The sequence below is a fragment of the Pinus tabuliformis genome, chromosome J, assembly GCF_031772625.1.
Source record: "Pinus tabuliformis cultivar Carrire ecotype Pingquan chromosome J, CPIR1, whole genome shotgun sequence".
In the NCBI taxonomy this organism is placed as follows: domain Eukaryota; kingdom Viridiplantae; phylum Streptophyta; class Pinopsida; order Pinales; family Pinaceae; genus Pinus; species Pinus tabuliformis.
The window spans coordinates 983,843,740-983,868,414 of NC_142295.1; the positions used below are offsets into that span (position 1 = coordinate 983,843,740).

The 24,675-nt window shown below is 37.1% G+C and overlaps 1 protein-coding gene across 1 annotated transcript; it reads left to right on the plus strand.

Annotated features, from left to right (window-relative positions):
* The first annotated feature begins 5,536 nt into the window (after window positions 1-5,536).
* Window positions 5,537-6,739, plus strand: LOC149230152 (uncharacterized). The gene has a single exon (XM_089381214.1). It carries the CDS (start codon window positions 5,537-5,539, stop codon window positions 6,737-6,739), a length of 1,203 nt encoding a protein of 400 aa, XP_089237340.1.
* Window positions 6,740-24,675: the final 17,936 nt, after the last annotated feature.

Consider the following 24,675-nt stretch of genomic DNA (forward strand, 5'->3'; position numbering starts at 1 on the left):
ATCAATATTACTCAATTATCTGCATGTATCACCACAACATTGTTGTTCACTTTCGAAGATGGTGGCCATCCTCACTGCTATATTCAGGTTTCCTCTCTACTCTTCTGAGGAACCTACTACTTGCAACATCCCAACCATGGTTGCATCTTGTTTCTCCAAAGAAACCACTTTCTACTTGATCAAGAAATTCCTTTCCAAGTGATCCTCTTTGCATATCCAATAGGATATGGGATTTTTCTCTCTGGCTACACTTGTTGTTTTTTCATCCTTCAAAGTATTTCCTTTCTTGGATTTCAAACTTATGTTATCATTTTAATATTTTAATATTCTTTAATAAAAAATTATTTTTAATTCATAATTTGTTATGCTTTAAATAGGATTAGTCATTGCAATTAACTTTGAACAAGGTATCATGTATGGTGCATGCCATCACTTCCGCTAAGAGTATGACGTACATGGATACGATACCAAACAATGGTCGGGAAAAGTTCAGAGGTGACGTTGTTGGAAACATGTTGGGTTGTTGGAGGCTGGACAAGTCGGCAGATGCATGGTTGGAGCTTGGAGGTATGGGTACTGTCAGTTGTATTGTTAAGAGTGTTTTAAACACCCGATAGCTACACAAATATTGGTTTCATACATTGATTGATATTAGTTTGTCACAATAAAGGGCCTTGCTCACGAGAAACCTCGGACATTGGAGCCCTACCCTGGTGGCGAGGTGTTGTTTGCAATAAATTTATGTGAAACCAAAGTTAACATTACAAAAAAACCAAAAATTTTAGGTACGGATGAGCTAATACAACAACACCATTACTATATGTCACTACTACGACATTGACATAATAAACTTGTAGCTTTTGTTATTTAGTGTTTTTTTTTCATTGTCTAACAAAAATTTCAAATAATAGTTTCATGATAGTTTTTTTTAATACTTTCACTTAAATTTTATATTTATTTTTATTCATCATTTTAATTAAGCGGATAGATGTATCTATTTCAAAATAAGTCTTTTAGAATTTTAATTAATTAGCTTAGATTTATTTTAACTCCTTCAAAATAAGTATTTTAGAATTTTAATTTAATCAACTTAGATTTATTAAATAAGTCTTTTAGAATTTTAATTAATTAGCTTACATTTATTTTAACTCTTTCAAAATAAGTCTTTTAGAATTTTAATTTAATTGACTTAGATTTATTTTAACTCTATGTATAAAGTTTCGATACATTTTAAATTTTCGAAGTGCAAACTTCTTTTTTTAGTGCATCTCTAATACACTTGAAGAAGCTATATTACATAATAATACTATTGGCAAACCACGGGTTTTCAAAAACTAGTTATCGTATTACATAATTATTAATACTATTATAAATTTTATTTTTATTTTTATGTTTATGTAATATGACCGATTCAAAATGTTTACTTAACTAGGCTCTTTCATACTGAATTAGAAAGACACAATTATCAATAATTATTAGGTGGGTGGTAGAGATTTAACCTCCATAGAATATGCTGAAATATTCATAATACTAGTAAGAAATCAAGAATAAATCATGTATATATAATGTCAAAAATTGCTAAACTAAATCCAGATTTAGCAAGAATATAATAAAACGGGAGAGCAAAATTTGTCTTCCACCATTTTTACATGAGAAGTTAGTCATCCAAGATTGCCACATTTTCCATGGAGCATCCTCTGTTGAGGTCAAGGACCATCGCTCAAGGAGAAAAACCAGAATTGGCAGAACCCTTATCTAGGTTGCGTCAAACTGTAGACCCCCTTGCTAAACACCTACATGGAAGCTCTGCTTGGCTCCGAGTTCCCAAATTTCTTCATTGAGTTGGTGATACAGTTGTCTATGCTCAATTATCATCTCCATCATATAATTGAATTGCACAGTCAATACCTCCACTCGGGACCAATAAAGAATACTCTTATCTAATAGAGCAATTTGAAAATTAATATAAACATGGCCTAAAATCATCAAAAATTTCTGCATACAAACCAAAAAAATAAAATAAATGCAGCCTTACTTCTTCAACCAATTTGAAATTGAATATATATCATTTTTCAGAGAAAAAATTGAAATTGAATATATATCATACAAGCATGGGGCACTATTCAACGTCCTCTCAATCTTCAATTTTCAGCTCAAAGTTCCTATCAATTTCATCCTAGGTTGTAGGAACATTTATTGGAATTTGGGAAGAATATTGCAAAGTGGAATTATCACTGCAGTATAGAAAAATAGAATAATGGTCAAAGATTAAATTATATATATATATTTTCTTAATAATAAAGGTGTGAATTAAAATTATTTTGGATAATTAAAATGAAAAAATAATTTTTTTTCTAAATTTAACAACCAACAAATCCAACTCTAAAAACACATTGTAATGGATGCCAAAAAATCATATCAAAACAAAATATCTATGATTCTATTATCTTGCATTGAACACCGCCCACTCAACCTCCTCATGGAGCTGACATAATTTTTTTTTATAAATCATCGATTAGAATCACATACAATCATATACGTACACATATGACCAGGTTGCAACATGCACATAATCTTTTAAGGGTGAATAAATTGCATTGTGCAAGATGCAATTTACAATTAATATACATTTGCATTGTGCAACATGCACACATATAACCAGCAAACATGATAACATAACATAACATAAATTTTAATGTTCCAAATTCTTTAACAAATTCTTAACGTATCTCGTAGGAGAATTGGCAATTAACCTGTTAATTAGCAATGAGTCGCAAGTCATGACTATGAACACACCATACACGAGTAACTATGGAAAATACACATAGTTATTTTTAGTGTGATTTTTTGAATTTAAATTTGAGGTGAAATTTTAGTTTGTTATTTAAATTGGCTTTTTTAATTATATATAGATTCAATATTTTGAAAAACCCTTAACGCACTTCGATTGTGATTTCAATAAATTTTTGCTGGATTTTAGAGAAACCCATTAGAAAAGCTTCCAAAAAATCGCACTAAAAACAACTCGAAACACAAAACTCTATTATCAGTCATGGAAAAATCAACTTCCAAAAAATCGCACTAAAGACAACTCGAAACACAAAACTCTATTATTACTCATGGAAAAATCAAATTAGTTACGGAGAAATCAAAATTATCTATTAAAATGATTTGTTTGTTGGGTTAAGAGGTGTTATCCATAAAATTAAAATTAAAAAATAAAATAAAACGATTAATAATCATAATTATCAATAAAATATTTTTAACTCGATTAAATTATATAAAATTAAAAATAAATTAACTAAAAAAAATATAAAATTAATATATCTTAGTTCTGGATCTACCAAGTGTCAAGAGGATCAAATCTTTTGAGATGCAAACCTCTTTTAGAGTAAAAAGAGATTTGATCACTCTCAACGCTTTACAACACAGTATGGAGCGATATTGTAAAATGTTATGTAATTCAATGTATTTTTAGAATGTCTTTCCAATTAATCACATCATTAGTTGTTGGTCGAGGTTTCCAACCATCTAATGTGGTGAGGATATCTAATGTGGTTTATCCTCACTACATAATTAAAAAACAAAGCTCACAAATACATCCTGTTCTAAAATAACCATTACAAAAATAAATTATTATAATCAAAATATAAATATATAAGAAAATATTAAAAATTATTAATTAATTATGAAAACTAACTTTTATAAATATGAAAAACTATAAAATAAGAAAATTAATAGATAAAATATAAAGAAGAATTTTCTCTTCACTAAATTAATATTATATTATTATATTATATAATAAGTTGAGAATAAAGAAATCCTATTAAATTTTATTTATTATTATATTAATATGTATGTATTATTATATAATATTATTATATAAATCATTGAATTTATATATCATAATATGATAATATTTTATAAGAATTAGTTGAGAACGAGCGCTGCGCTAAACCGATTGCCGCTCTGTAACGAGCTTGAGATTCTCGGCCCTGCAGCCGTTTGAGGGTTTCTGAGAGGTGCATCGCCTGCAAGCCCTTGCATCCACATTCTTTGGCAGGCTAGATCGACCGCCAGCAAACCCCTGCAATCTCATTGCAAGCAGACTAGATCGACTATCCCCGCTGCTATCTGGGGGAGCTCGATTTGGCCGAGCTAAGACTTCCCTCATGGAGTCTTCTTCGCCCTCCCCCGCCGAAGCCGAGGCCTTCTCAAATCTGCTGAATTCATTGCCAAAAAAGAAAACTTCAGAGGTTTCGAAATTTGTGAAACGCCTAGATGATATCCCGGAGATCTCGCTCCCTCCTGAGAAACCGATCCAGGTTGCCCTTTCTTTGTCTAAGCGTGCCTTGGTGGGACAGTTCACTGGTCTTTGGCCCTCCCCCAGATCCACTGAAAGCTGGGTCACAAGGAACTGGGCGCCGCTGATATCGGGCAAGGTCACTTCTTACTTTCTGGGGAAGGGTTTCTTCCTATTCGAATTTTCTGAAAAGGAAGATAAGGATCTGATCTTCCGAAATGGGCCCTATTTCATGGGCCCCCAGGGACTGTATCTCAATAAGTGGACGCCAGACTTTGATCCAGCAGTCGACGTGCCCACTGCCGTTCCTGTGTGGGTTAGATTACCTAATCTGCCAATGCATTGTTGGAACTGGGAATCCCTCAAGCACATCGAGAATACCCTGGGTAAATTCATTGATCGAGCAAACAACAAAGATCAATATGATTGTGCGAGAATTTGTGTTGAAGTTGATCTCGAGGTTGGTCTACCTGAGGCAATAAAGATCAGAGTTGGAAGTTGGACGCACCTTCAAAAGCTGGATTATGAACAACTACCGTTCAAGTGCAGGAAGTGCCAGGTCTATGGGCATTTCGCTAGAGGATGCCCAAAAAATACTGAAACAGAGAAAGGCAAAGAGGACGGGTGGACGCAGGTCAAAAGGACAAAAAGCAAAGCCCAAAAAACAGTAAATGTCAATGGGAAAGCTCTTCAAACGGGTTCTCAAAACCCACATATGGAAGAGCAAGGAAACAAATTTATACAACTCAGTTCAGCAACAGAGGAAGTCCACGATCTGGAGACACAAAAGAAAGAATCGGCCCAAAAAGAGCCCCCCCAGGAACCAAAGCAAACAGACAGTAAAACAGACAGAATGGAAGATACACCCTCAGAAGAGGCTGAGGAAGTACAAGGCTCAGAGGATTCAGAAGAAGAAGGTGAGATAGGTGAATCACAAACCTCGGCCAAAAGATCTTTGAGGGGCCGAAAATCAGCTCGTGAGAAAAGAGAGCAGGAGACATACAAAGACAAACTGCAAGGAAGCCAACCCACTCTCGAGAAACTCCTGGCTAAAACTCCGAAGATGAATAGAAACCCGCCCCAGAGCTCTAAAGGAGCTCTCCATTCCAAAAATAAGTGATGAGAATCGTCTCCTGGAACTGTAGGGGTATGGGGAGAAAAATCAAAGAAGAAGCTGTCAAAAGTTTGATAAGATCTGAATATCCTGACATACTCCTCATCCAGGAGACTAAAATGGAGGACAAGGCCTTCCTCCTTATCGGCAAAAATCTGTGGAAAAGAAGTGAAGGGCAAGCAGTCTCAGCCAGGGGTGCCTCAGGAGGCCTGGGTACCCTTTGGAATCCAAGCAAGTTCACAAGGGTGAAAGAGATCGCCAACACCCACTGGCTATTCTCAAAACTGAAGCACGTTGATTCAGATGAGACTCTTTGTCTCTTTAATGTGTATATCCCAGCCAGTGCAGGAGAAAAAAAGAATTGCTGGGATTCTATTAGAGAGCTGACAGACTCTGAATATCTAGCAAATATCATCATCACTGGAGATCTTAATCTCACATTAACTATGGCTGAAAAACGCGGAGGGAGCATAGTAAGGGATCCAGCGCGAGAATGGGTTGAAGATCTACTCCAGGATTGGGACATGATTGACATTAAACCTTCGTCGGGCAAATACACCTGGTCCAACAAAAGGCTCGGTCCAGGCCACATCACTGCAAGGTTAGATAGATTTCTTGTTCAAAGCTCATTTCTACTTCTTGGTCTAGATTCTAGAATGCATATTCTCCCCTGTAGTGTCTCTGATCACAGGCCCATTAAGCTAGAACTTTTCGCTCATTGGGATAAAGGCCCCACTCCTTTTAAATTCAATCCTCTCTGGATCAAGGAGAAATCCTTCTTGCAATTAGTAAAAGATATGTGGAAGCAACCAGTTAATGGCTCTGCGTTCTTTGTGTGGGAGGAAAAACTCAGGAGAGTGAAGGCGGCCTTAAAAGTTTGGGCAAAATCTCTCCCAAATCCTGCAGTGGAAAGAAAGAAGTTACAAGAGCAGCTAGAGACCCATCATCTTAACTCAGAAAATGATGATATCACAAAAGAAATTCTCGAAAAAGAGGCGGACCTCCAACAAAAGCTACTTAAAGCAAGCCTGGCCGAGGAAGAGTACTCGAGGATCAAATCTCGCAGGCTCTGGCTTAAGGCAGGCGACAAGAATTCATCCTTCTTCCATAAACAAGCCCAAGCTCGAAAAAACTTCAACTCCATCACCGAAATCAGGGAAGAGAACATTATTCATAGAGACACTCAAAGCATAAAAAATGTGGCCTTCCATCATTTCAAAAAGCTGTATAGCGAGATAGAGGGACAGGATCAAATTCCATTGACTGTAAATGAGGTCCCCACGCGGAAAGAACCAGATCTTGGAAGCAGAAGTCACAAATAATGAAATCAAATCCGTCCTCAGGGCATGGAGCCAGACAAGGCTCCGGGCCCTGATGGATTTACTGCCAGATTCTTACAGTACTGTTGGCAGATTGTCGAAAAAGATTTGTGCAGGATGGTCCGGAAATCTCAAACCTGTCAGAAAATAGGGGGAAGCACTAACTCGGCTTTCTTGGCTCTTATTCCCAAGGAAAGAGGTGCAAACTCCTTCTCCAGATTTCGCCCTATTTCCCTTTGCAATATAGGCTATAAGCTGATAACAAAAGTGATTGCGAACAGGTTGAAAACAATTCTCCCGGACATTATCCCAGAGAACCAGGGGGGCTTCATTCAGGGAAGACAGATTGTGGACAACTATATACTGGTTCAAGAAGCAATTCACTCAAGTTTGGCCCGGAAAGAGAAAGGAATGGTTGTCAAACTTGATCTTGAAAGCGCCTTTGACAGGGTTAGGCATAGATTCTTGCTGGAGGTCCTTTACAAATTCGGGTTTGGGCATAAGTTCATCAATTGGATCAAGGCTTGCATTAGTGAGCCATGGATTGCCCCACTGGTGAACGGGAGAGCCACGGACTTTTTCAAAGCCTCAAGAGGGCTGAGGCAAGGGTGCCCCCTCTCCCCCTTGCTCTTTGTCCTCCAAGCCTCAGTTTTAAGCTTCCTATTGAACATAAAACAGTTAGAGCAAGAAATAATGGGAATAAATATTGCAAGAGGAGTAAAAAGCATAAATCATGCGCTGTTTGTAGATGACTCTCTGTTGTTGGGTGCCGCTTCATTGGTCTTGGCTAACCGATTCAAAGAGGTAGTGGATGACTATTGTGCAGACTCAGGAAGCAAGCTTAACAAAGGCAAATGCCATGTTTACTGTTGGAATACTTCCGCCAAATCGATCCAACCCATTTCTAATTGCCTTGGTTTCACAGCCACCTCTTCTTGGACTTCATTCAAATATCTGGGGCTCCCTGTCTTTCAAAAAAGGGCTCTCAGCAGAGAATGGATGCCGCTGTTGGAAAAATTCAAGGCCAAAATTCAGTCCTGGGGATATAATTGGCTCAACCTAGCAGGTAAGACAGTACTGATAAAATCAGTATTGAACAACCTGCCCATCTTTCAGGCAACAGTGATGATGGCGCCCATGGGCATAATGAGGAAGATGGAGGATTACATAATTTTTTTTTTTGGAAAGGTGGCAAAGGCAACGAGAAGAAAATCCCCTTATTAAGCTAGAAAACGATCTCTCTGCCCAGAATAGAAGGCGGCTTAAACTTTAAAAACCTCAGCAATCAAAATACAGCCATGGGTGCTAAATTGGTTTGGAGGATCATCGCTCCAAAACCGGGTTGGGCACAACGTGCTCTGTGGAAGAAATATTACGGAGGGCAGAGAACACGCTGTCTGAATAATTCAAAGGTAATTGCAGGTTCGATGATCCATAAATTATGTGAAAAATCCGCAGCTCTTATCAAACATCACGCACATTGGATCCCAGGGAATGGTCAGCGCATCCACATTTGGGACGATAGCATCATGGGCAGTGAACCGATTGCTGAAGACCGATCCTTAGCCGCTCTGAAAGATTGGATGAATGCTGAAGGTATTAAAACTCTGTGGGATCTGTCCCTCTGGGATAATGACGATTGGTGGCGGTGGAAGCACCTAGAGGTGCCTTCGAACCTTGCTAATGAATACGTTGTCTTTCTTTCCCATCTGAAAGGCAAAGCCCCATTGAACAGAAGGAAAGTAGATAGCCGAGGTTGGGGACCGATCCCTGGCAAATATACTGTCTCGAAGGGTTATTTCCAGCTCTCCCGATTTCCTAACGCACCGCCCGATCCGAGGCCATGGCAGGGGATCTGGTCTTCAGCAACGCTGCCCAAAGTTGACACCTTCTGCTGGCTACTATGTCACCACAGAATCCTGACAGAAGACAGGCTCAGGAAAAGAGGATACTCAGGGCCATCCCACTGCTCACTGTGCGAGGATCAAGAGGAAAATGCGCCTCACATGATGTTGTCCTGTAATTTCGCTGCAGATTTGTGGAAGGAGGCTTTAGACCCATGGAGCATGAATTTTGGCCCATTCAATCACTGCTCAGAGCTGTTCTCAAATTGGAAGCGAATGTACCCAGGTGGCGCTGCTCAGAACTCCCAAACCAGAGATGCATGGCTCGCCCTGCCCAAGTTAATCTGCTGGCATATCTGGTTGGAAAGAAACCAAAGGATTTTTAAGGACAAGAAGAGCACTTCTAAGATAATCTGGGTCAAAATTAAAAGTCATCTCAAAGATTGTATGGGAGATCAGTTAAACATGAAGGATCTCACTGAACAAGAAATAGTCTGGGGTGCCTCCCTGGATCTTCACTTCTCAGATAATGTAAAGACCCCCTCTCCCCCCTTAAAGCCTTGGCAAATCCGCCTAAATGACACAGAATTTGCCGAATTCTGCAGCAAAAAGGCGAGGAAAGCTCTCTTTTTTGACGGTGCAGCTAAAGGCAATCCTGGAAACTCTGGAGCTGGTGGTGTTATTAAAAGTGCAGAGGGTATAACGGAAGCTAGATATGCTTGGGGAGTGGGCATCAACACCAGTATTCAAGCTGAAGCTCTAGCTCTCCTCCAGGGACTCAAGGTGCTTAAGAATTTGGGAATCAGAGAGGCAGTAGTTTTTGGGGATTCTCAGACTATTATAAATGCCATGGTGGACAACTCCTCTCCCTCAGATTTAAGACTATCTAGATTGCTGAGCAGAATCAACTCCCTTACATCCTCCTTCCAGAAGCTGGAATTTCTTCACATAAAGAGGGAAAACAACAAAGAAGCAGACGCTGAAGCCAATAAAGCAGTTCTCCTCCCTCTCGGAAATTATATAAGAGACGGAGAAGAAGGCTGGGATCCCATCCCCTAGCAGCCCGATAAGAATGTATTACTGTCTACTTCTAAAGCAGTTTGTTTGTATCTTTAAATTAGGACAGATAGAGAATTCTGCAAGAAGAACAGAATGTAAAACCAGCAAGATCTTTAGGAGGATAGTTATTTGGTTTCTGGATGAGGCGAAATCTGAGCCCCTCCTTCCATTTTGTAATCTGAATTGAGGCATTTCAGCCAAGAAGTAATATATCAGTCTAACTGTTCTTATTAAAAAAAAAATGATAATATTTATGAAAATGTATTAATACGTAATATTTTGAGTATTAATACATATTTATGTATTACATAATATTTATTTGAAATTACCTAGATGCGGGTGTATCCCAAGAACATTAATGGTCACCATTAGGATTGTCGGTGCAAGGACTTGCCAGGCGGTGAAATGCGCTCTGATCCAGGCTCATCTCAGATGAAACCTGGCCAGCGTGCATGTTGCAATAAATGGCCCCTCAGGCCGAGAGTTGGAAACAGCTGAAATTCAAATGGCGCCTCCTGAACCTTCAGTTCATCCCCCGTTCCTTAGCTATTGTCCGCCGCAGGCTGAATTTTCTTGTAGCAGAACAGCTACAGGGAGACGATGCTGGCACCTCTGTTGCATTGATCTCGGAAATGGGCACCATTTCTCCCACTCCAAGCACTGCCCTGTAAATCCTGCTCAGGAGCCCTGTCTTCACAACCAGTCATCCCTCTCGACCGCTTATCCAGATGTTTTGCTCTCCAACCTCACTGGTATGGTCCGTCACCACATGAGGAGTTGCCGAGGAGGAACTCGAGGTGGCAGCGCTCGGCCTCAGGCAGTGCAGAACTCGGTTCCCGCCTCTCCCCCTCAGCACCATGAAAACTCGCCTCCCCCCAGGTCTTCGCATAGACATTATCCCCATACGCGCAATAGGTGGGGGCAAGGGTCGACCTCAATGGCTCCGCACAACGATTTTAGGCTCCATTCTGCAATTTCTCAGCTGCGTCCAGACCCTGTCCCTCATGTGACCCAATTCAGGTTCCAAATCTGTCTAAATAGACCCATTATAACTACCAATGTGACTATCGTTTTCACTGAAGAAGATGAGCTGAATAGTGAACAAGCGAGAAATTCTAAAGAGCACTCACAGGAGGTAAGAATTCCGAAAATGGGAAGGGGTTCTGAGAAAAAGTCGAAGGATGATGGCGGAGGCGCAAGTCAAAGTAGAATGCATGGAGGAGGAGCTCACGCAGATGACATTCAACGGGCTGGTGGCAACTCTGCAGGAGTTGCTTTGACGGTGGGGTTCGCTGGCAGTTCGAGCGGCACCCAGCATGCAGGGGGGCCTCCAGGTGGTGCTGAGAAGGGCGAAGTGGCGGAGAAAGATGAAGATTGGGACCAGTATGCCTGCCTCGTGGTCTAGGAGACACCTGACGAGGATGACAACAAATGACGCCACGTGGCATCCGTTGCCACCCACGAGCCAGCTCTGCCTTCCACTGATGACGGGTTGGTCCAGTCATTTGATGTTTTTGCTGTTTGTTTGTCTGATCAATGGTTTTGTTGTTCTGTTGTCGAGTCCGGTGGTGCTGAGTTGTATCTTTTTCTGGGATCCAAGTCTGAAGTATGGGTTTCCGTTGATGACAGTTCAGGGTTATATGTTTGCTATTTTTGCAATGTCAAACTGGTTTCCCCAATCTGGGGCAGTTTCGACTATTTTGATGAACTCTAGCAACAGCGGTTGAGGCGGGGCCTCGGTGTAATTATATTTTTTGTTTTTATTAATAGAATTAGTCTTACATAGAATATATATATATATATATATATATATATATATATATATATATATATATATATATATATATATATATATATATATATATATATATTTGAAATTGAATATATATCTTTTTTTTTTTTTGTTGTGGTTCACGAACACCTTGGTCAACAGGTGGTCACTACGTCCACGGAAAAATCTAGGCTGATCGACCCCGAAGGGAATCTAGCCCCGCGGCCCACTAGCAAGGCCTAACCCCAAGGGCTTCGGGCAAAATGGACCCTGTGACCTCCCAAACGGCGAGGCACTGATTTTGACCAACTGAGCTAACCCTTGGGGCTGAAATTGAATATATATCATACATACAAGTCTGTGAAATATAATTAAACATATTTTTGTTTAGAAATAAATGAATTAGAAAAAATGACTATATTAAAAATAAAAAACTCAAAATTTGACTAAAATATATTATTTTTAATAATAATGTATTATAATAAAATAAAATATTATTATATATCTTTAAACCTTATTTTTCGAGTTAATAATCATTAAAAATGAAAATAATTATTATATATTTATTTTATGTGAATAAAATATAATATTATTATATGTTAAAAAATATTTGGATAAATTAGAGAATGTTATTACAAGAATAAATAAAAGCACAATATAAAAAAAAAAAAAAAAAAACAAAAACAAAAAACAAAAAAACAAAAACAATTTTTATATTATATTATAGAAAAAAAGACTCCAAGAGCCATAAAAACAACTAATGATTAAAGAAAGAAAAAAAACACCTATAAACTATAAAAGAATGAAGAGGAGAAACGAAAAAAAAGGGGACAAAGAGACCATCATGAAGAGAGGGTGGGAATCCAATTCTTACTCAATTTCCATCCATCGTCCTTGTTGACATTAATTTCCTATATTTTATCTATTAATTTCCATATTTTATGCTTTCATATTTATAGTAGTAAGTTTCCATAACTCACTAATAGGTTTTAATATTTTCTTATATATTGAACAAAGACTCTCACCTAATGTTCATATTTTGATTATAATAATTTATTTTTCTAAAGGTTGTTTTTGGAAATGCACCTTTGTTATTTGATCTTAAGGATGGATCATTTTTTTCAACTTTGTCCTGAAGATGAACCACTTTAGAAGGTTCAAAATGTCGACGAATAATTAATGATGTGATTAATCTGAAAGACCTATCTTTGTAAAGTCAAATTCATCTCCCATTGGTCGAGTCATGTTGTAGCATCCTCGTCCGTTAGTTGAGCGATTTTCATTCTCAAAATCATTATGGATCACAAAATTTTCAAATCGATCAATCAATGTAATGTTATATTGACTTGGTCAAATTATTTAAAATAAAATAAAAATTAACATTAACATTAAAAATTATAATTAATACTTGGTACAATTATTTAAATTTTTTTTAATGAGATTATTAAAATTTTACCAAACATAATAATTTACAATTTGTATGAAAATTTAATGTATTAAATCATGTATATTTAAAAATTTCAAAGTAATTTCACAAACAATGTTAATTAATAAAATAAAATAAATAATTTATAAATTTATTTGAATTCTAAATTTATTAAAATTTTAAAATATAAAATATAAATATAAATATTTTGAAACTTAAAAAATTCAAATTAAAATATTTTTATAATAATATGTTTATATGTAAAATAATCCCTTTGATATATTTGCACCGTAATGTCCTTAAAAAAAAAGGTGTTAAACCAATATTTGTGCCCTAAGTTCAGCTTAAAATTTTCGTTGATAGGAATATTGCACATCGAAAATTTCGTTATAGCGTTGACCGATTGGCTTTAGTTAAAATGTGTTATGTGTGCCAAAATTTATATGTTACAATTCACATATTAAATACAAATTCAGGTCCAATATGCCTGAGATGCAAAAGAGAAAAAACTTATTAAAAAATTTCATTTGATAACCATATGAATCTAGGAGAACAACCTGAAATTCTTCAAAATATTACACAAGTTGAGGAGATGTTGATAGCACGTAAAAGTCCACTTTCGCAGAGTGAAATTCTTCAAAATATTACACAAGTTGAGGAAATGTTGATAGCACGTAAAAGTCCACTTTCACAGGTTATACATTCAATAGGTGGGAAATACAATTAGAATAAAATTAATAATTATAAATAATTTATAAAATTATTTTAATTTTGAATTTATTAAATTTAAAGATATAAATATAAAAATATAAAATATAAACATTTTGATACTTAAAAAAATTAAATTCAAATATTTTTATTGCGCTAAGAGGTGCTCTCCAACTTAATATGGTAGAGATGTTGTAAACATTTTGACTAGGTCAAAATAAAAATAAAAATAACTCTATGTTAAAATAAAAATAATTTCAAACTAAATTAGTAAAATAAATATTTTACGTTATTATTATTATTAATTTTATTAATTTTTGTTGGATAGTTAAGGTAAACTTGACTTCGTCAAGTTACTGGTGGTTTTCGAGGTTTTCGAGCTCCAGGTTTATGACAACCCATGGTATTAATGTGGAATATAAAGGGAGGAATTGAACTAACTTATATCCATTTTAACTTTGGATCTACCAAGCACCAAGAGGGATCAAATCACTTTTCACTCTAAAAGAGGTTTGCATTTTAACATAATTCATGAAAAAATACGTTTTGTGTATTTTCAATTCTTTTCAATGTGAGTCTACTTAGAAGCATGTAGAGTCGGTATTCATTGGATGAGGAATTTAATTCTACATTCAATGGGTGTCTACACTTGACATCCGTAAATATATAAGGAGATAAGCGAAATCACAATAAAAAAATAGCTTTCTTTCTTTTTCTTTAAAAAAGCACCCGTTTTTATTTATTTATTTCCTCGAAAAAAACTTGTATTTTCATTCATTTAAAAAAAGGTCCAAAAAAACATTTTTCATATGCACTCTTCTGTGCATTCCTAGGAAAATGCCATGTTCCCATGAGAGGAAAAAATAAACTAAAATAATAAAACCGCAAAACACAACAACCCAAAAACAGTAAGTTGTACCCTGACAACTGCAAAAATATCCCAACGTTGTGTGTTAAGCACTAGTAAATATAGGAAATACTACAAAAATAAAACTAAGCATAAAAGTAAATATAAAGGAGTCATGACATATAAATATATACAACATAAATCATGACTAAATAAATTAGCTAGGATCCTCCAAAATATGTTCCTGAATAAAAGGACGATGGTAATACTACCATGGAGCCTGCCCTCCAAATTTTGTCACTTTCAAAAGCCCCTATCCAAGCGCAAGCCTTCTTTAGAAAGCCTGTTAACAATCATGTTCTGTTCCCTGTAAACATGATTAATAGTCATAGAAACAAAAACAACTTTTAATCGAAAAATATCAGCAAGTATGAGAGAAAGAGAAATTGTATCTTCTTCATCCAAGAGTCGAATGTGTGTTATATCAAGTGCATTTAAAAAAATAACCCATTCCCTATGAAAAACCCCTGCAAAACGAAGGCTAGTAGCTGGCTGCCACCCCTGACTCCAAATGGAAGTACATGTTAGGTCGATAATTTGCGTCAATCTAGTGTAACTTTTCTTCTGAAAAAAAAGGGCCAAAGCACCTGCCACCATCAAACTAGATAAGGGTACCTTCTTCATCCAAGAGTCGAATATGTGTTGTATCAAGTGCATTTAAAAAAACGACCCATTCCCTATGAAAAACCCCTGCAAGTCCAAGGCTAGTAGTTGACTGCCACCCCTGCCTCCAAATGGAAGTACGTGTTAGATCAATAATGTGCGTCAATCTAGTGTAACTTTGCTCCTGAATCCATACTATTAAAGATGGAGAAAGTATGTGAATCTTACCGCTACCAACCCATGGATCCATGCCTAGCCATACTTTAGAATTCGATCTAATTTTCCATGCCAAACCTGCAGAGATCACCTCAAAGTAATTTAAAATATCTCTCCAAACCACTAAAATATTGGATCTTGAATGCTAAGGAATACGAATCCATTCCTTCACTGAATACAAAGCTAAATATTTTTGGGAGATTACCTTGGTCCATAGACTATGTGAGTCGATAAGTCTCCAACCGCATTTTGCTGCCAGTGCCTTCGAAAACAGGAAAATGTTTTTTAAACCTTGGCCTCCCAAGAGTTTGGGCACCACAATGTGAGATCACTTGACCCATGGGAGCACATATTCTTCCTAAGACCCCACTTAAAGGAATTTAAAGCATAGACGATGTGCTTCTTCCAACACTCCTTTAGGGATCCAAGCCAAGGACATCCAATAAATAGGAATAACTTTCAGAATGGACATGACCAGAACCAGTTGACCTGCCTGAGATAACCATCTGAAGCTCCAACTTTTTAATCATTTCTCCAACTTAGAGATCAACCATCTCCAATCTTCTTTCCTATAATTGTTTGGCTTTAAATGGAAAACCAGGTATTTTAGGCCTCATTCTATACGCTCGATCTTGTAAGGAAACATTTTATTGATATGATGGAAGATCGGATCATTGAGATTGAAGAAAGAGATCGAGGATTTATTTTCGTTGATGACCATCCCCATAGCCTTACAAAAAAATATAAGAATATTCTGTAGAGTAACCAAGTCTTGGACCATGACCATGGAGAAAATAAGGATATCATCTACAAATAGTAGATGGGTGATGGATAGAAGATGAGAAACACATATACCCTTAAAGGAACCCCTTCCTTTTTCCTCTAACAACATCTGACTAAAACCTTCCATAATAAGGAGGAATAATAAAGGTGAAAGTGGACAACCTTTCCAAAGTCCCCTTTGGGCCAAGAAGAAGGAAGAGTTTGAGCCATTAAGAAGGGACTACAAAGGGTGCAGTCATAAAACAATTAATAATCCAGTTGATGAAAGGAACTTGAAACCCCACATGAATGGACAAAATACATAAGAAGAGCCAATTTACTCTGTCACATTCCTTTGAAAGATCTATTTTTATGACCACCCCTTTCGATTTCAAAGCTTTTAAAGTGTGGAGGCATTCTTGTGAAACACGAATAGCTTTGTGGATTTACCTACCCTCTAGAAAAAAAAATTTATTCATAGGAGATGTTTCTGGAGAGAATAGACTTAAGTCTCCTAGCAATCACTTTTGCAATGAATTTATACACACAATTGCAGAGAGCAATAGGATGAAAGTCCTAAAATGAAGCTGATTTTTCCACCTTTGGAATTAAAGCAATGAAAGTAGAATTGAAATTCGGATGTATATTCCCTCCCACCCTGGCTTCATTAACCGCCTGAAGAAGATCAAGACCCACTAGATCATAATAGGCAATAAAGAATTCCATATCCCAACCATCTGGACCTGGACTTTTATCTCTTTGAAAACTGGAAAGGGCATCCTTCAATTAACCCTCCAAAACCACAACCATCAAATCCATACTATCTTCCTCCTTAACAAAGTTTGGAAAGTATTGGGTGACTCATATCGCCTCAGTAATATTAGTACTGGCCGATTCAATATAGATATATTGGAAGTGTGTCAAACCTAATAAAGATATCCATTTAAAGGAAGATACTGGAACACCCGCTGGTCCCAACATACTCTAAATGGTATTTGTAAACTTCCTCCCTTTGGCATAAGAATGAAACATTTTGTGTTCTCGTCTCGAAAGTCTAGCCAAATAGCCCTACTTTTTAGTCTCTAGGTGGCCTCTTTAGAGTCCAAAAGCACCTTGCGTTGAGAGAAAAGTTGGATGAAAAGTTCACGGGAAATAAGGTTGGGAGCATCTTCTCCAATGGAAGAGAAAATACACTCAATCTGTAGTCCATTCTCTCTCAGGCTAGAGTCCTGCTCCAAATGACGATTAGCAACCCACTCCTTTGCTAGAATTTTAATGTTTTTTAAATTTTTCCTCCTCCCACATTTACCCACTTTCGCAAGCTCTCCAGGGTAAACATGATCTGAGTGTCACTATGATATGACCTAACCTCCAAGTTCTAGTTATGGAAGTGGGCCCTACAAATTGGAAGTAGTTTGACCTCCCTTAGAAACTTCAGATCACTCAGGAGCCTACCAACCACCCCAGGTGATCAATCCCTTAGTTGTAACTCTTTTTCACTATGTTTACTCCCCAACCACACCCATAACACTTCATGCATGTGTTTGGGAGGCTATAACTGCACCCAAAATCCTGTCTCCATGCAGTTATGACCCAAAATCCCCTATTTTGTGTATGCAGTCGTGATATCTATGCCACCCTTTCAGGCTAGCCTCCAGACCACTGCCTAGAACTGCCTGTAACTTTCTAGAATCATAACAATGATGATAACAATGCTAAACAAATAAATCTTGAGCAAGATCTTAACCTAGACATGCCTAATACATGATATATATTTCATCAAAGATATGATAAAAATATAAGTTATAGGTCATGAATGAATATTTGATTATAAAATTCTGAACTACATTAGAGAATTGTCAAGAAGGTCCAATGCCCTCTCAAGGTAGCTACAACAACACTTGTTAGCCCATGAATACATAAATCATTCAATCACTTGTCAAATCATGAACACGATCCATAGTAAGAGCACATCATCTAACCAAGCATATAACCATAATAAAATCCATGAAAAATCAACCATGATATCAACATAATAGCCAATATAAGTTCTCATCAATCACAATAATAAAATAGCTTATATTAACATATTCAAAAAGCCAACCAAGTCAGGGACTTCCACGTACCACCCGACCATAGATTGGGTTGAACCAAATCTCTCTTCCAGCCAATCACATCCATGCCATATTTCAAGCATGAATGTGGGATCATATGGATTAAACCAAAATTAAACCAACCAAGGCTTCTAAAGGCCAAACGAATTCAACCCTCAACCACAATGATTTCACTTAATTCACTAATCCAGAAATCATTAACACCAAAACAAGCTTGGATGCCTCCACCTTTCTTCACCATGTCCAGAGGAATTTTCCCATCTCCACCCATCCGTCAAGAGTTCCAGGAGAAATCCCATCTCCACCATTGACCCTTGGGAATTTCCTGAGACCACCTCACCAAGATCCAAAATCTATCAACCATCCCAAGCTTAAACCAACGCAAGGCACCGCAACACCATTGATATCCATGAAATGGCAAGGAAAGGATAAAGCAGTTGTCAATCTAGGAAAATATCATGCCAATGACAACAAAATAACCATAGAACCACATGCAAGTACCTTGCATCTAGAAACTAGCCAAAAAATCACACATGCAACATATTATCTGCAAAGTATTCCTATTGTAATTATTGATCCAACCTTATTTTCTATTGTCCTCCAATTCCTTGTTTGTTCGTTGCTTGCTTTCTCCAATCCAAGTGAATGCTAGAGTGCTCCAATAATGCTATAAGTTTGCAAGAGTGTAAGAGTATGGAAGAAGAGAGCCAAAACTAAATTGACTAAAGCTGTGAATTATTTCTTTGATGCCTTTTTATCACTGATATCTCCTTTTACTTTGTTTTCCTTCATTTTTCCTCTAATTTCTCTTGCTTGCAAATTTGTGTTTCTTCACCTTCCTTTTCTCCCATTTTCCTTTATTTTCATAATTAAATGTCAATTATTTCCTCTTTGTCTTCGCCAAATTCCATAGCCATTAATAAACCACAAATGATGCCCATTATAATGTTTGCCCAACATTCATCTTGGAATACATGTCCCATAACCTTGGTCTTATTTTATTTACATGGAAAATTAACTAGGGGATGTTACAACATAAAAATGCAAGAATTTCTTGTTCTCATCCCCAAATTCCATCCCAATAGCCCTAATTTTTAGTCTCCAAGTGGCCTTATTAGATTCCAAAAGTGCCTTATGTTGAGAGCAAAGTTGGATGAAAATTTCATGGGAAAGAAGGTTGGGAGCATCTTCTCCATTGAAAGAGGAAAGAAGCTCAATCTATAGTTCAATATCTCTCAGAGTAAAGTCCTCCTTCAAATGACGATTAGCAACCCACTCCTTTGTTAACATTTTTTTTTAGGTTTTGCAAGAAATGTGTCGTCACAGATCTGTCAGCATCCTCGGAGAATGGACGCCAGTTTGTTTTAAAGAGATTGGAGAAACCCAAATCTAGGGTCTAGCGGGAGTTTATTTTGAAAGGATTATCTAACTTATGGGAACCATTCAAGATTTCAAAGATAATTGGGAAATGGTTAGAGATCCCCCCAGTTCCCACCCACTGACGAAACAAAGGGAAACATTGAAGTAATGATTCAACAATCAAATTTTTGTCAATGCTCTTTGCAACAAAATCATCGCCCAACCACATGTTCCTCCTAGTTGGCGTGATATGCCTAGGTGCCAAATCAATGAGATTTCTAGCGGATAAATGATTTGAGAAAAAATCAAACAAGGGATCAACCCATGCTCGAGCTCCCTAGGATTCCAGCTCCCCAATTGAAAATTTTAGATCACCCCCCAAAATCAAGTTTTCTCACCTCTTATTTTATTATTTTAAATATTATTTTAATATTTCCCTTAGGAGGCCCATTTTAGATCTCAAAATTCCCCTCATTATTGTTGTCAAGTATATATTTACAATACACTAGGCAAGTGGTGATTTGGATATATTTATTTAATATCAGTGGAAGATCAGATAAGGAGGGTTGACAAATATAGGCATAATATTTTAGTGACGTGGAAAGAAGTTATGAATATTTTTCCTTTAATTAGGTGGGGCATAGCCTAGAAGGTGGGTGAGGCGAATCTTGTTCAAATTGGGAAGGACGTATGGGTTGGGAGTGGAAGAGACCACTTATTGATACCACAAATGATTCAATTATTGAGGGATTAAGGTATTTGCATACTTTCCAACATTGTAGATCCACTTACAATTTCGATTTGGAGGTAGGGATGGCTTACGATAGACAAACTCGACTTCGAAAGCAATGAAGTAGATTTAGAAAACTTTCATGTTCAAATGCAAGAATGTCATAACAAGCTAGCTTAGTCTTTTTCTCCTTTGGGGGTTTCTATGCATATGCTTCGATATATGTTTTTTAGAGGAAAGAAGAAGAGAACTTCAATGGAAATAACACTACATTTGGAAGTTGAAATGTCCTTCTAAAGAAAAGTTGTTTATGTGGTGTTTCTTGATGAACAAAGTATTAATTTGGGAAAAATTACAGAAGAAGAATTGAGAGGGGCCTAATAGATGTGCTCTTTGCAAAACTACTAAGGAGACAAATCGTCATTTGATCATGGGTTGTGGCTATTCAAAATAAGAGTGGATGGAAGTGGAGGTACTAAAAGAATTGATAAATGTCTAGTTAGGGGATTATATTTACGTAGGTTTGAGGGACAAAGAATCCACAAACAAAGGCCTATAAGGATTTTTCGTTATAGTGGCCTAGGGGATATGGTTGGTTAGGCACCTTTTGCTTTTTGAAGAAAATAGATTCCTTCAATAAAGTGCACAACCAATGGACTCAACATATTGTGTGATTTCCCATAGGATAAGGAAGAAAACTCATTGAGGTAATGGTTCAAGAACAAATTGATAAGATCTTTCTTTGGGATTTTTTGATGGGGTGTCATAAGCCAATCCTATTGGATGTGGTTAGGGAAGGATTCTATTCTTTACAGAAAATTTTTCCATTAAATCTAGGGCAAGATTGGGGGAAGGGTCAAATAATTATGCACAATTGATGGCATTAAAACTAGTATTGTTGCATGCAAACAAAATAGATTTTACAAGCCTCGCAACTACATTTAATGGTAAATTAAGCATATAATGAGTATGTTTTTGTATCAGAATTTGTTCCATAATAGTCATTTTTGTGTCGACGTTTCAAGTATGTTGTTGTATCAGAGTCTTGTTATAAATTTGAAATATCGACACAAAAAAGACTATTATGGAACAAATTCTGATACAACAACATACTCAAGATTCTCATCACAAAATCTTCAAACACTCACAAGCATATAATGTTGAAACATCATATGGTGAAAACTTAGTCAACTTTATAGAGCGACTATATCATCTCTAACACCATGCTTATATGTTTATGGTGCATGCCATTGTCTTGAGTTATCGTACTTCATTTTAAAGGTGGATGATATGCCATCTCCGAAAAACTTTCATAATCATTTAATTAAAAAGTTAAAAATTATATTTTTTTAAATCTTAATATTAATCTGTCGAAAAAAATTCAGAATTCACTGAAGAATTCGAAGCACAATGCGAGAATGGTGATCCAGCAGTATGGAAAAAATAGGTTTCCTACATATCTGAAAGTTTTTTGATGTTAGGCTGTTTTTTTGATGTTATGCAGATATCTATTGTTGTTAGGAGTCTTTTGTGGAGTTTATAATAGGATAAATTTCAAAATTTTGTGCAAATTTTGTAACAATCACAAAAGTTCTATTTTGTGAGCCATTGAATGTAGTAGTATATTGGCACATGACGCAGAATGTAAGGGTTCTGGCATAGTCTCAAAATTAATTTTATAATACAAAATACTACTCGTTTCTTTCAAAAACAAAAAAGCTTAATAATATCTTAATGTTAATAACTAGTTTATAAAAAGAATAAATATATTATAAAGTAATGTTTTAAAAAATAATAATAATAATTACTTACTCTTACTTAAATTATATTTAGTTAGTTAATAATTAATTTTTATAGATAATTAATTTATCAAATTACATAAATTATAATTATAATTATATATATATATATATATATTGTTAATTTTTTTACTATAAAAATAAATTTTATATATTTTATTGGAGGTGGAAGAACATGAAGGTCTAGCTAACATTGATGAGCAACTTTGCAATGAGCCAAATCTTATATCTCTAGTCAATCAAATGATTTTAGACATTATTGACATTTTCACGTTATCTAATGAACCAAAGAGAAAATATTGTTGCACTTAACCTATAGTGAATTAATACATTATTTCTAAAGAAGATGACAACTCATAATATTGGCTTCATGGGCGGCACTAGCTTACTCAAGCTCTGTGACATCCCTTGCTCTACCATAAATGTGAATGCAATACCAGTGTGGGGGGAAACCATGACTTGTTGAACCTCTGATTAAATATGTGATAATTATTAATTAAATTTAATTAATAAAGGAAACTAAAGGAAGGATAACGTTACGGATCCTTAGTCTAAGGGAATATTTCTTACTCACCTATTTGAAAAGCCATGCCCCATACCCAGCTAAATTTAATGTCGCAGTTGCTTGTAGCCTAGAGAAGCCATGGCCAGACAAACTTAATGTGATGCATTTGGGGTTGAATGAGGTTGGAAAAGTTCACTAACAGTCTTGATGAGACTAGACTGGGGCGATGGAAGGACAGGTGGTGCCCATTCCCCTTTCCCCCTCTTAGATCGAGGAGAAAACCCTTCAAAAGATGGTGTCAAAGTGCCTATTTATTATTGAGAAACAATGGAAAACCCTAAACATCCAAAAACCTAACCCTAGGAGATGAAATGCCAAACTATGGGACTCGTTGGGGTAATTTGGTACATCAACTTCCTAGGGTCGTAACTTTGGCATACGATCTTCGTTTCACGCACATGGTACCTCATTAGAAAGATCTATCCGAGGATTGCAATTTTTTATAGTGAATATTGAGTTAAAAGCTCATATTTTCCACCAATGGTTTTCCCAAAAAACATCGTTTAGGGCCTCAAAATGCCTCTGAAAGTTCAAGACACGAAAAACTGCTAAAAATAGTAAATTGTGCTACAGTTAAGGATATTGAAAAACTGAAAGAAACAATGGTGGGGGTCCAAGTGGAATAGGCGAGTGGCCACCAATATCCACTTGGATCATTCCTCCCTCCTTAGGAAGCAATGGTCCCCATTGCGTTGAGTTCCTCCATGAGATGAGGAAACTTCTACTGAACTTGGTCCCTAGTGAGCCACTTGCCCTGGTGAAGGAGTTAGCCTACTTTGACAACTCGATATAGTTGGATCCTTTTCTGTCGAGTGTTCTTGATCTATGTGTCCATGATCCGATCAATTGTGGCTTGTTCCATGTAGTTTGGGTTTAACTCTGTGGGTGTGAGTTGTTTTGCAATGTCGGATGTGTCCAACAATGGTGGAAAGTAGGGTCGAAGGTGGTCCACATTGAACACTGGATGCAGACCAAGGAATTGTAGAATATTGAGCCCGAAGGAATTTTCCCCTACTGCCTTCGTGATGGTGTATGATGCATATCGGAGCGGGCGAAGCTTGCGGTGGGGCCCAAGGAGGCGCTGCTTCTGCAAATGTAGCCAAACTTTATCACCCACCTGGAACTTGTGTAGCACCTGATGTTGATCATGTCATTGCTTGTACTTAGCATTGGATTTGTCCAAGATGTCATGGACCTGTTGGAGGATGTGTTGAATATGTTCAATGAAGTTGTTTTCCTTGTCAACTTCGGACTGGACATGAACCGAATCTACCTGAGTAGTTGCAAATGGTATGGCCACATCAATGGGACATAGTGGATGGAATCCCAAGCCCACCTGAAAAGGGTTCTGGCCAGTCGAGCTATGGAGAACCCAGTTATAGCTATGCTGGACATAAGGGAGACTCTCATCCCATGTGGGTGGATGCTTTGAGTTGTACATGTGCAGAATGTGTACGATCATCTTGTTGACGACCTCTGTCTGGTCATCAGTTTGGGGATGGAAAGTTGTGGACTTAGTGAACTTGGTGTCCAAAATCGACTAGAGACTAGACCAAAATGTACTGAGGAACCTTCTGTCCCAATCCGATATGATAGATTGTGGGATCCCAAAGTGTACCCACACTCGTTCAAAGAAGATTTTAGCAGTGGCTTATGCTGTGATATTCTTCTTGAAGGCTGCCATAATGGCCATCTTCGAGAATCTGTCGACGACCACAAAAACACAGTCGTTTCCATGCTTAGTAGAAGGAAGGCCTGACATGTAATCCATGGAGATGGATTCCCAAGGTCGACTAGGGGTAGGCAGCGAAGTATAGAGGCCTTGCTTCTTGATGTCGGTTTGGAAATGGCACAAGAAGTGCAGGATCTGATGTACTTCCTGACATCCTGTCGAAGATTCAGCCAGTAGAAATACTTTTGCAGTACGGCCACTGTTTTCTCGACCCCAAAGTGTCCAACGACCCGATTGTAGTGCGCTTCCCAAATCATCTTGGCATGCTCGCTTGAAGGAACACAAAGGTGTCCCAGATGGCATAATAGTGCATCCTGGAGGTGAAAATATGACACTTGCTGACC

Bases quoted from the DNA above. Each gene is read 5' to 3' on its own strand.
- LOC149230152 (XM_089381214.1), top strand. From the start codon at position 5,537: ATGGAGGACAAGGCCTTCCTCCTTATCGGCAAAAATCTGTGGAAAAGA.